General features: G+C 38.5%; 1 protein-coding gene across 1 annotated transcript; it reads right to left on the bottom strand.

Annotated features, from left to right (window-relative positions):
- Positions 1–5,931: 5,931 nt before the first annotated feature.
- Positions 5,932–13,543, bottom strand: LOC139148630 (perlucin-like protein). Its single transcript, XM_070720119.1, has 4 exons — positions 13,407–13,543; positions 8,486–10,613; positions 7,389–7,468; positions 5,932–6,179 (listed from the first exon to the last, which is right to left on the bottom strand). Exons 2-4 carry the CDS (start codon positions 8,995–8,997, stop codon positions 6,151–6,153), a joined length of 621 nt encoding a protein of 206 aa, XP_070576220.1. The 5' UTR covers positions 8,998–10,613; positions 13,407–13,543; the 3' UTR covers positions 5,932–6,150.
- Positions 13,544–14,088: the final 545 nt, after the last annotated feature.

The raw sequence follows: 14,088 nt of genomic DNA on the forward strand, positions 1-14,088 counted from the left end.
TTTTAATTGTAATCTTGACTAGAATTCAGCTATCAACAGTAACATTAGATATACAGGGTGTATATGCGCAAGTTGATAAACTCGGTAATACAATTGATAGTATTTCGAGGATAAAAAGATTTGACAAATATAAAAAACGCACTTTAAAATAGTACAGAAATAACCAATTTAAATAGTAATAGTTTCTAGCACAGACAAATGGTATAGACAAACTGGAAACGCAATAATGCTTTTTGTTCCATGATCGTCTCGGTAGACTATTGGCTTTTCATATTAAAATGAGCTTCAAAGGTGTTAAACTTTTTGGAGGCTTTGTTTGTAGTTGATAATTACACGACATTATGCGCAAAATACGACGAGATGGCATCGTGCTGCCAGTCGCGTAGCAACCATAGTTACTTTGTGAGCTCTCAGGCCAGAAACACTGCTTCACGCCAATCAAAACATAACACGCCAGCAGTTTCATAAACATGTCCTTCCTTGACGCATGTGTAAAAGACGGCATGACTGACCGTAAACCATTGAGTAAAACCAGACAGTATCGATAAAAGACTTTCAATTTGGTTCAAACACACTCATTATATATTCATAAAAATATGAGAGGAATTTTTAAAACGGTAAAAGTTACTTTCCTGAAGCTCAAAACACTCCCGTTTCGCCAGCACGTCAATTCCGCTCAGCACCACACGACAACAACAACACAAACTTTGCCGAACATACTTTCGCTTAACATTGGGGAAATCCGAAAATTACCGAAGGTTGCATGGTCGGCACTCTTCGAAAAGAGAGGCGAGAGCAACCTGAGGCGAGGCGAACATGGATGGGTTACGTAACCGCTTCACGCCTTAAACAGTACGATACGCGTTGCGACTCTGTCCATGTTTCTCTTTGATTCTACTTACTAATGCGGATACGAACTCGCGTTCAAACGAAGACACAAATCAAGAGAATAAAAATAAAACAGTAATCAGGCTGTGTCAGCTCTCATCGCTGTAAAAAGAAAAAAATTTAAAAAGTTAACAAAACTAGTCTGCAATACTCACCCTGTACACTCACTTTACTCACAGTTTTGACCAGACCGGGATTGCACTGTCAGATGGATCATTCTCAGCCCTTTTATTCATATCACTTCCAGGGGTTGAGACATGTCGACATATCAAATCAAAGGAAGGGTATTTTCAATTCAACTGACACCGGACAAAAGTCATACAAATTAGGAGAACCACCCTGTAATCCGGGAGATGTAGAGGTGGCGGGAGTCTTTATAGTTTTGTATTCTGTCGCTTTATTTGACAGCTATTTTCATTCTGAGTGAATTTTGATATGTTGATGAAAGTTACTTTTGTTAAAGCCATAAGGTTTATAATCAATCTGCCATGCCAGACAAATCTAGGCTTTGCGGCTTCAACAAATTTTCTAGTGAACTACGTGTTCAGATTTAGCAAACGACAAGTAAATAATTATATTTTAATATATGAATAGATATATTGACAGCTGTATCACAAAATATGTTAATATATTAACACGATACATAGAAAATATATTTGGATTGCATGCTGCGTAAGCTGTACTTTCTTTGCGACTTTTGCACTCTGTTCATCTTGTTGGAACAGTCTGTCTGTGTACATATCCAATTTGATTGCTGATGACAAATGTTGATACAACCTAGGGACCGTTCAGTTTTTACGGCCGGGGGGGGCGGCAAAATCCAGGGGAGTCATCATAATTTTGGAATCCGCGAAGGGGGGGTCATCACTTTTTCACTGGTAGGAAAGGGGGGTCACCACATTTTCAAAAACATAATACCTACAATAAAGTTCACTTTATGCCATGGCCATGATCGACCCTCTTTACCGGCGGGCCGCCTTTGGCGGCCCACTACTATAAATATACTTTATGTATTACCCATGACCCTCTTAACGGGCAGACGCCTTTGGCGGCCCACTCCAATTAGATTTACTTCATGCAATGGCCATGATCGACCCTCTTTACCGGCGGGCCGCCTGCGGCGGCCCACTACAATAAATTGACTTTATTGTAATATCCCATGACCATCTTAACGGCCGTACGCCTACAGCGGCCCTGTTAAGTAGTTTTTACTTCGTGCAATGGCCATGATCGACCCTCTTTTTACCAGCGAGCCACCTTTGGTTGCCCACTAGAATAAATTTGACTTTACGTATTAAATGGCCCATGACCCTCTTAACCGGAGGGCTGCCTTTGGCGAACCACTCAATAAAGTTTACTTTATACAATATCCATGGACATAAGTTGTCTATGGAAATGAAGTTCAAAATTGCGTTACAGTCGTCCTAATTAACAGACGTTTGCATGGATGTGGCTGAGAAGTTTGTGCACTGGCATCTCTGCTACACGAATAAAGTGCGCCGCGTACCGGAGTTCAAATCCAAACCGTGCGGGTAAATTTGACATATGGGTTTTGGTTATTTTTCAGCGGGCGGGGGGGGGGGTCATCAAATTTTTCATCTGACAAAGGGGGGTCATCATTTTTTCGCGAAAAATGCAGGGGGGTCTATATTTTTTTGAACACCGGCGACAAGATTTTGCCGCCCCCCCCCCAGGCCGTAAAAACTGAACGGTCCCCTAGAATTGCTTTGTCAACGACGACATTACGTACCTGCAAAACGTGTTGTGTTCCCAAAGCGAATACAATATTTCATCATAATTCACATTAGGGAAATTAAATAGTGCGGTCTTTTGCAGCAAAATCATAAAAATATTATCAAAATATACAGTCGTCACTTTAAGTTGCTCTAAAAAAGTGCGTTTAAAGCCGTTCTGTGGAAGACATCCTGGATCAGATTGACAGAAAATCTCTTTTTTCAAATCTGCAATGAATTGTGTAGAGTATAGGCAGTTTTACACTCGTAAACAAATTAATCCGATGAAAACAGATGGCATGTTTCGAATAGAGCATGGAATCTAATATTGAATACACTAATGTACGTCAAAGACTGTATGATTTACAGTCAGTTTGTCACACTTACAATGAGTATTAACACACGGATTCTGACTTAAAAAACTGTCATCATTACTCGTCACTCTTGGTTTATGCGGAATATTTCATTTTGTTCAAATAACAGTGTGTTCAATGTAATAACACACTGATGAACATAAAAATTCTGCAAACGATATTTTGATTGAAGAGAGAGAGAGAGAGAGAGAGAGAGAGAGAGAGAGAGAGACAGAGACAGAGACAGAGAGAGAGAGAGAGAGAGAGAGAGAGAGAGAGAGAGAGAGAGAGAGAGAGTGAAAGAGTCTGCTGACACAAAATTGGCTGTAGATATATTCCGATTTTACATTCATTTAGAAAAGAATCGCGTAACGAGGAGAAGCCTTTTTCCTTTATGCGCATGTGCAGATAAATACCTTTACATACTTTTCACTATTGTGAGTCCGTATTTAGTCGTGTTGTTGTACTGAAGACAATGACATCATATCAATAACAATGGTACTGCTTGATAATATACCTTAATAAATAAGCAATCTATAAATATTATAGCATATTTACTCGGCTTACAGTGTATCGATTCAATATAAAGCTAGAGATTGTCATGGTTTTACGTAAAAACAGGACACGAAATCTCAGATGTCCGATGTTCGAACAATTGTGTTAATTAAAATTATAGATAAAATAAGAGGCGTAGCGATACTTCTCTGGTGCCAGTATTTGATTCAAATAATATTATAGTAAAGGAAGACGTCCAGCCATATTATCTTCTTATTTTCATATCAACAGTCAAAATATAATCTCGCAGTTGTGTGAAAACCAGACATGATTGTAAAACCAATGAGCCATAGTTTATGATTAGCAACAATTCTTTCATAACGAGGCGAGATCAGCCGCTTTGCTCCCACCCTCCTTCGTCATTCTTGCCAGATTGCCAATGAAACTCAGAAATGTGGCTCGTGCGGACATTGCTTACTCAGTGCAACATCAGCCAATGTTCCGTGTGGTTACCTGTTTTGATTATTACTGCGATGGGGTGTTGTTTTCAGATGCAGTGAATTCTAAATTCGGGTTGAGTTTTGTCTCTGAATGTCGACCACAGCTACTTTATTGGGAAAAACTACATCTAGTAACCTTGATAAATACGGAGACGTTTATATGCGGTGGACATTGTTACTCGCCATCGTCTAAAGGATCCTATTGCTTACTGTAGTTGCATTTATGCAGGCTAACCTGACTTACCATCTGCCAGCTCAGCGGATGCTTCTATGTGACGTTCATACCTCAGTTCTGGGGATGGGTGTAGGAGACGCGGTCCTTAGGGACATTTGTCGTGTCACACGTTATACTTATTATCGTCCCTTCATTTGTAGCCTGATTAACTTGTATATCTCTAAGGTCATCTTGCTCTAGATTCAAAGCAACCCCAAGTCTGTGATTGCTTGCCATGTTTGTATGTTTTGAACAACTATTTATTCGCTCGTTAAAAGACATGATGAATGCAACAGTGCCCTCTACATTCGTAGCTTGCGCAGAGATGGTGGCCGCTGGAGGGCTACATCCGTAACGGTCACGGCTGTCTGTTTCCGGGCCATATTGGATACCACGTTGTCAGGCGAGCAAACTCACGTGCATACCGTCTGTCAGTTAAATGGCTACTATGTTGATACCATGTTACAATGACGTCATCATGTATCTAAGATTTTGGAGCGAGATGTCGCAGAATACACTCTGAAAGGTGTCCTTCTCTTCCTGTGTCGTCATCACCATCGTTGTCATATAAAAAACCTGTAGCACGAGCTCTGTTTGAAGATTATAACATGACAATACCGAAGGGAAGATGGTATTTACCCCTTATATAATTATCACCTTTATTTTTGGAAACAACTATACGTGTTGAAACTTGAAACTAACTTATATACTGAAGCATATTCATAATTGTTCAGCGCCTTTGAACTATGGATACACAGGATACCGGGCTCCATCATTATTTGATTGATTGATTGATTGATTGATACGACCAGAGAGTGAAAAGGTCAGGCAGAGAGGCAGAGAGACTGACAAATGCAGACAGGCAGACGGAAGAGCTTGTGGGACTTGTGATGGCAACTGAATGCGGCGCTGCTCACGAAAATAGCCGGCGATAGAAATGGGGCAGGGGATCAGACTGACAACCTTTACGGAGGCACTTATAACGGAAAATAAAGAATGGACATAAGGCTTAAAAGAACTTTAAAACATTGACCTGATAATCGTAAAAATATTCCCAACTTATCATAGTTTCAACTTAATGTAACGCTTGTATTTTTTCAACTTAGGGTCAGCTTAGCTGTCTTACCCAGAGGTATTGCGTTGAGATAAGTGTACAAAGTGTTTGTCGGTGGTAGAGGTATTACACAGAGAGAGTACTAGGTTCTTTTCACCACCTCCGACCCAAACTTTCCTTTTTTTCAAGCACATGGAATTCTGTATATCGATCTTAAACTCGAAAGGCGCCCCTTCTCAACTGTTTGCATCGCATGTTTCATCAGCTACTATTTAAAGTTATTATAAATAAATCGTTTATGAAAAGCCAGTTCCCTTGCGCTGTAAACTCAACAAATATACCAACCAATATTCGTTTTTCTTTGCAGTATTTTAAAGCCTATATCCGGTCATTTTCCATTAATAAAGCCGCCACTTCAGTGTTGTGTGTCGTTTTAAAGAATGTGTATACCCTGTTTCTCTTATTAAGTTCTTCATTTTCTATTCCTTTGTAAAGGTTGTTTACTCATGTTTTTTTCAATAGACGGCAAAAGTTTTTCTGTACATTTGCGCGATTGTTTTTGCTCTGACTCATTACTTTAATATTTCGCTATTTGAGGTTCCTGTTTATCCACCAACAAGAGAAGAGAAGTGAAGAGCGGGAACCTGAGTGTAATTTGCGCTTTAAAAAGATTAAAGAAGAGATAACGCTCATGTGAGTTTGCATGCAGTTGCGTTGGTTTAATATAACAGCAGCGATACTAAGAGAAGCTACAACAAGATCAATTACCAACACCGCTCTAAAACATGGCGATACATATATATATATATACACAAACGCAGCTTTTCGATCTATTGTCCAAAAGAAGCGAATTCTTCTGCTTTTTTCATGGTGTTTCAGTGTCAAGGAGTTCAGGGATCATGGGTAGAGTGCTTTACATTGATTCATTGCAGCAGCACGAATCTGAAAAACGAAAATACATCGACAGAAATTGAATATTGTGATACAACGCATAGAAGGGGAATTAAAGTGGAGTAGCATTAGAATATTGCATAATGTCCAGGCTCTGGAGAATTGAAACTTAGTTGAAAAAATGTAGTGGCACTGTCTGCAATAGATACTGATCCTATTTCACTCTTCATGACATCGTTTCAACATGTTAAAGATTTTAATTGGTGTCTCCAACGTTGTCATATTGTACAGAAGTATGAGTGCCTTGTCCCTACATACTTGTCAGGGAGAGAGGTAGAAATCGGTGAGAAACAAATGAAAAGATATCAAGCAAGATGAAGAAACGTGATGACAGACATGATTAGAAGGCAAGGGGACATACAGGCGTACAAGGTTGGGACAGAGACTGGCACAGACAGATTGATTAAAGCATAGGAAAAGTATGACAGAACTGGCCATTGGAAAATATGGAAGGTCAGACGGTAGCTGACAGACTCTTACACTAAAGTGAAAAAGGGCATGGAGCAATTCGTCCATATAGACTTTTATATGTCATGTATACATACATACATACATACATACATACATACATACATACATACATACATACATACATACATACATACATACATACATACATACATACATACATACATACATACATACATACATACATACATACATACATGCATGCATGCATGCATGCATGCATGCATGCATGAATGCATACCTACCTACCTACCTACCTACCTACCTACCTACCTACCTACCTACCTACCTACCTACCTACCTACCTACCTACCTACCTACCTACCTACCTACCTACCTACCTACCTACCTACCTACCTACCTACCTACCTACCTACCTACCTACCTACCTACCTACATACATACATACATACATACATACATACATACATACATACATACATACATACATACTACATACATACATACATACATACATACATACATACATACATACATACATACATACATACATACTACATACATACATACATACATACATACATACATACATACATACATACATACATACATACATACATACATACATACATACATACATACATACATATTTTTATGCTCCATTATTGACAGAAACTAGAATGCCAACCAAGGATAGCATTGGGTTTGTCAGTCTTGTAATGAAAGGGTGATGTTTTGGCAAAGATGGTTGTATTAAAAAATACATCTTACTTTTGTATTCGCAAATGAAACCTTTTGGCCTAAGATCACAGTATTCGTCGTCCATTTGCCCATCATTTCCCATTCTGAACCTGAATTTAAGACAAAAAGACATTTGTTTTTATTACTTAAGGTATTATTCGCCTCAGAACAGCATCTTTGCTGAAGTTATTTTAAAGAACTTGAAACACCTCCATCATGAAGAATTTTAGTCGATCGTTTTGGCCAAACTTCTAAATTCTAAAAACACGATTGGAACTAATTTGGGATAATTGGATCTTCATATTTTTTTCAAATTTCTCAAAAATTTTAGGTGCCCTATAGTTGAATGTTGCAATATTACAAATAACTTATAAAAACAAGTGTGTAACGTAAAAAGCAAAGCAGATGAGGTTACATTTGTAGATGAAATTGACATTACTTCACAATCCAAGTATCCCAAATTAGTTCCAATCGTTTTTAAATTAGCGAAACAAATCGTGAACATATATCGATATATTCTCTGTTCATGTTATGACCAAAATTACCGTTTCTACTGCAAAATAATATATGCAAGCTATATTTTCATCACAGGATTCACTGAAAAATAACACCAAACATTCATATTATTGTAAAAGTATTAGTCTTAAGATTTTTTCTCCGAAGCACACGGTGTGTGTGACGCAGTTCGTAAGATGCACATTGCCGAAACGATAATTTTCGATGACGAACAACGAATGAGTGGAAGTATCAATGGCAAAAGCCCTTAAAAACATCGTAAGAGAACTGTGAAGAGACTGGGGGCAGAACGCATGCTGCCTTTCTTGCCGCCAAATATAAACCTTTAAGCATTTAAAGTCTAGATGTTCCCTTTTTATTCACTTTCCCATTTACAGTACAATACTTATGTGTTCTCTGAGCTCTTAAGATTACAACCATAGAACACATCAGGTTTTGCCGGAGACGGTATGTTCAACACAAATACAATAAACAAGTATGATCGCGCAAAGTATTTGTTGTGTAGTGTGTGAAACCTCAATGGACGGTACACTTGTTCTGAACATAGTAGACGCGAAAGTTGAAAATGTCGTGTCAACCAGTCAAGCATGAGTACAAAAAGATTTGCGTACCACATTTGAACACAATCCTGTCCATGATCTTCATCCTTCTTTGTATTGTTGTCTGGGATTGGATTTTTGTCTGAGTGTGCCCAGTTCAGGTAGGGTGTCGAGGAGGACGTGCAGTCACTCGCTTCTTCTCCAGATGGGAACCCATCTGCCCAGACGTATGTACCTTCAGTGCCTATGTCATCTATGCCAATCCAGAAGCCGTAAGAGGGGATGCACGATTTTTCGTGCAGACCTTTCGAAGTTATCAGATCGCGAACAGCCTTGAACGTCGTTTCGTCGCTAAGACGAGCCAGGCGGCCGCCCCTGTCAGCGCATGTCTTTGCGGCGGACTCGAACAAAGTGAAATTGCCGGATCTGTCCCTCTTCTGCTGGCAGAATATTTCGAATTGTCGACAGTCACAGAGATGTGCGGCTGCAATAGAGTGCAAAGATGAAAAATTGAAGCAGAACTGATCACAAATAAATATTGGAAGGCATAGCTGCCGGTGGGGACACTGATACAAGTGTATCATGGTCAATTTAAATTATAGACCCTCGAGTGTCTTTGGTTCAAACTACAAAACAATCATGCAGTTTTCCGTTGAATGGAGGGAATGGGGTGATCGAAATTCTACTTTTTGGCAAAATACCTATGTCAAACCTTGATATTTACTGTCTATCATGATAGGTTAAAAGACTCCATTTGGAGTCAAAGGCTACGCTGGAGTCAAAAAAGGGAATTAATCAATATTTAATCCAGCAAAATTTTTCGTGAAGCGCAAAAGCGTGACTCGGAACCGCGGTACCTTCAAATACAGACAGTAGCTTCCCACTTCTACTGTATGTGCCTAAAACGGCTGTACCCCCTTCCCGCGACCGTAGATTGTCTAGTGTTCACTTGCAAAATAACAAGCCCCGCTTACAATTTACACACTGCGGAGTTGATAGAAAATAAAATTGCACAAATAGAGGAATCTATCGCAATACGATGACTCTCATTGCTTTGTCGTGCCAATTATAGCCACATAGCTTTACTAGATGTGCCTGAAATTAAAAGACACTTCGTACAACCCACAACACTCATACATGTATGCTCTTGTGGCAGTTTTCAGACGCAAAATCTCTTTCCATGGCAAGAACTGGAATACCCAACATTTTCAGTTAAAATTGAGGGACAGGTTCAACTATTTGGGAAAATTAACCTACTAAAACGTTCGGATCAAACAAAGATACACGATAAAGTTCAACTTGAACCTTTAGTTAACGATATACGCTGTATTTAGATATATGACTGATCTGTTTATATCCTTTGTGTTGCATCTTTTTTGAAATGTGATGTACGAAAATTAGAAACTTACCAGGGCAATTCTTTGAAGGCAAAAGGGAACAAAAAATATGGATGTTATATTAACTTTATGTCAACTGTTAAGTTAATTGCTATGTTAATTTTTCAATGAAAACTTCCGACGTCCTAGTATTTCGATTTCAACCACTTATAAAACGCTATCCGTATTTTTTTCGAAACTTTGTGGTCCGGGTAAACGCGATTCGCCCGAGATATATTTGAAATCGAGTAAAACTATTATGTACTTGTTGTACGAGCTGTTGTGGTCCAGTTTCTTGACTTGTGTTATGTCAGGTAAAAGTGCTCTCCATAAAAACTCTTCTTCGAGAGTCATTGGTTCAAACTTCAAGACACTAGCTCTAAAAAATTCCGTTGAATTGAGGGCGGTTATTATTAAAACGCGCATCGTAAATGAAACTATTTGTATTACCCTCAAACCTAGGCCTACTTTCTGAAACGGAAAAAAAATTCACATGTGAAAATTCAGTGACGAAATTACGATTTGAACTTCTTTAAATTGATGTAATAGGTTGTTTGGATTTTAAACTCTTCACAGTATCTTCAAAAACTGACATTGCAAAAGAAAATTTGACGGTATCACTGGTACATAAGCTTTCTATTACCGACCTGCGGTGTACGAATTTCTGTCGATTTCCCAATCATGTGTTCTGTCCGTCGTGCGCGCATTTTAACTATCTATCAACTATATGTATAAGAGGCACATCTCAGCATACTTACTGCCGTTACGGTAGTAACCACACCAACACACAGGATCACAGCTGCTAAAAGAATCATTGTGATTACCTGAAAAGAAAGCTATACTTTTTAATTACATATTTATCACATCTAATAAAAGATTAGTTTGAAATACATATTGTATTCAGTTGCATTTTTGTAGATATCACAGTTGCAGGAATATCAAACATTCCAATCCCCCGAAACTGGCCTGGTTGGGATTATAACACATCTATCTACTAATACTACTGTTCTCGATGTTTATCTACAAATGTTAGATCAGCCCAATGTTTTGACACCTTTCACGAAACACGTACATGATTGGATAAAATGGCTGTTCTCAGCATTTGTAATTACCCCTAGGCCTATGTACTGTTCAGGTGTTAAAGTTAGATTGCCTGTTGCCTATAAATAAGATTTTAACTACAAAAAACTGTTACACTACTACAAAGTTTCGTTTGAGACGCCATGGCAAGTTCCATCTAAGTGACAGTGGGTTCCAACGTAGTGGTGGATTTAGGTCAGAGGCTACAAGACAACGAACGACTCAGAAATTAACTAAACCTCCATGTGCATTGAAACGTTGAATATATTTTAATGTATAGCAAAACCCCGGATGTTCTGAAGCGAAAATAGCGGAAAATCGTCGGGCGTGTTACAGGACTCTGCATCAAATCGACGTCAAACAGTTGAAGTTGGTGATGGACATATCAGTTCAATAAAGATAAAAGTACAATCAAATTTGCAACACACGTGGCTGGAAAACTGAATTCCATGGTGTCACAATGATGCCTCATAGTAGATGCGTCGAAGTAAAATGTTCCCAGACGAATTGTTAATACTAGGAGGAATTGCTTCAGGTGTCCTTTTGTAGTTCTCTAAAAAGTTGCAACAAACTCTAACTAAGTGCTATTTGTATGCGTTCAACCCATCTCTACGATGAAAAAAAAATCATGTTTTACATATACACCATAGGTACGATGCTGTGTGGACCTCTGTGTACATGATTCGTTCACTAAGTTACCTTCCACCACAATGCGCCACCTAGTGCACGAACACAAATCATCGTACACAGACTTAGGTGGCTGCAAATTTTGCCAGGACCAAAGACTACATGCACATTAAAAGAAGGGCCTCGGTCACTACTCCGGCATCTACACACGCGCTACTCTACTGCGCGTGGCACGGCTTTATATAATACGGCTACGGCGTAGTCATAGCCGAGCACTCTTGACTCATACCGGCCGTAGGGTTAATAGCTGACCATCGCGCATCGGTTGATACCGTGACAGAAAATTACTTTAAGTAAATATGAGTAGTAATAACCGCCTTGGTTTTATTTTTTCTGTTACGTGTACGTAAGCCCGTGGAGGTAAAAAAGTTCTCTTCTTACTCTATGGTTAGTCGCTTGCTACGATCATTAAACAGGAACAGAGCTAGTACCTCCATGCCATACGGCAAGCATTGTTGAATATCTTGGTAATTACATGCTCACTGTTTCGAATGTCGATGCAAACGGCCTTGCTAGGTCTGCATAGCTTTCCCTGTTTGATAAACGTTGGCGTTGTATTTGTTGGGAAATTTGTGAAGCCAACACATTTGTCTTGCTTTATTCAGAATCGTAACTGTCTCACAAAGAGAAATCTCAATTCACTTCGCACATGTTGGGAGTTGTCAACCTGATGTAAAATCATTCCCCTGATTTCAGATCGATATAAGTGTGCACGTTGAGGGGCGATGAGAAACATGTTACAGCCGCGAACCACATTAATCATTAGCATTCTTCACAGCAAACCAGAAATCAAACTTAGTACACAGAAGAAAAAGTGAATATATACTTTTAAATATGTTTTACGAATTTTGACTGAAATTTCTACACATCGCTTCAGTCTCGTGACAAATTAACTTTTACGGCTCTGCTACATCTTGAGCGGTTTCCTGTGGCGAAGAACAAGGAAACTCACTTTTATGAGACAAAAATTACTTTGCTTATACTTGAATATAGCAGGACAATTTCTGTAGCTTTTGATACCATGTTTATTGTGATACAGAAAAGGAAATACATTTTATTCTTTTTCTCATTTGAAACTCAAAATTTATGATTCGCAGTCACACAGTGCGTAGAGTTTTTCAATTTTAGTATTGTTTATAAATGAATTCTTGTCCGAAGTGAAATTAATTAAATTACAAATTTACTAAATTAATAAAAGTAATTAAACTGTCAACAATCACGTTGTATCATTGTTATATGATGCTATTTGGAGTTGAATGGGAAGTTCCATTTTCGATATAAAATAATAAGGAACAAATGAAACGTTACAGCTAGAGGAGTCATAAAGTCCCGTAAAATTATTCAAAGTATAGACAGCATGATCAGCAAGTAAGAGGTCATCTCAAGGTCACCTACATTCCCATCAAGATATCTAGTTTCCAGATTAGCTCATTAAAGCACACAGCTGCTTTTTGAGCCGTTAAATTTTTCCCTGTAACAGTACATGTTTTGTCCGCTTTTTTTTTGGATTCGAAGCCCGTAAGAAATGAAATTATAGCGATATCTTTGTTTTGTGAACACCGATAAGTTAACTTTTCCAATTAAGCTAACACAGGATTTAACAACCAATTTCAAATATCGGTCAAGTTTAGGTCGATCATTTCCCTAATCTTAAACTATGCACGTTGATCCCTCCTTTCTCTCATTGAATATGCAAAAGAGACTACTGGTTTAAATTTTCTTCAGCAAAGTATAAGCAAAAAGTTGAAAACCATTGGTAAGCTTGTACTACCTGAAGTCAGAGTTTTGAACGATCATACCGTACAACATGCAAATAGAAAAAATAAACGATTACACTGTATCATCCTTACCTTTTCCCGTTCAGTAGTCAGTCCGAATTCCTTCTGGTGTTTCAGCAAAACCTGAGACGACGCTGGCTTTTATTGAGACTCCAAGTACGGTGGGTGCCTCTCTATTTAGGAAAGAACCTGATCAAATTGTATTGATAGTTCTTACCCTACAACACAAGTGACAGTGTTAGGTGCATTGCCCCGTGCGATGATCACCAATTTGGGGCGTGGAACCTATACATGTCATATTTCAGGAAATCTGACAAAGTTTGTAAAACTCGATGCTCTTTTTCCCTGGCCATATGCTCCATTCAAATAAACTATGATCAAACATTTCATCTCAATAAAACAGCTATGTATACATCGATGATGATGTTTGCCTAAAGTTGGAAAAAGAGACTTCATATGTGTGCTTTTTTTCCTCTTGAAGTACACTCTTCTAACATTCGCTGATTCGAAAACGTTTCATTCATGCAAGAATACACACAAAAAGTCCTTTATAATTTGCTTTCGGTCGCCATTCGATTTAGCATTACTGCAAACAATTTGCAGAAAAAATCAAGTACTATTTTTTCTAATGATGGCTCCCTATTAGGAAAACCTACCATCTATATCCATATGGGCACATTTTAAGCATAGCGTTTAAATGGTTGAACCAACTATTATTTCTATTATTGCCGTTTAGGAAAATAAAGTACTTAAA

Source organism: Ptychodera flava, chromosome 2 (genome assembly GCF_041260155.1).
Source record: "Ptychodera flava strain L36383 chromosome 2, AS_Pfla_20210202, whole genome shotgun sequence".
Lineage (NCBI taxonomy): Eukaryota > Metazoa > Hemichordata > Enteropneusta > Ptychoderidae > Ptychodera > Ptychodera flava.

What these genes read in the sequence shown, in the direction of transcription:
- LOC139148630 (XM_070720119.1), bottom strand. Translation starts at nt 8,997, where the DNA reads ATGATACACTTGTATCAGTGTCCCCACCGGCAGCTATGCCTTCCAATA. An exon ending in CAGGATTGTGTTCAAATGTG is followed by an intron (nt 7,469 to 8,485) that starts GTACGCAAATCT and finishes TCTTAAATTCAG; the next exon opens with GTTCAGAATGGGAAATGATG. An exon ending in TTTCATTTGCGAATACAAAA is followed by an intron (nt 6,180 to 7,388) that starts GTAAGATGTATT and finishes TTCGTTTTTCAG; the next exon opens with ATTCGTGCTGCTGCAATGAA.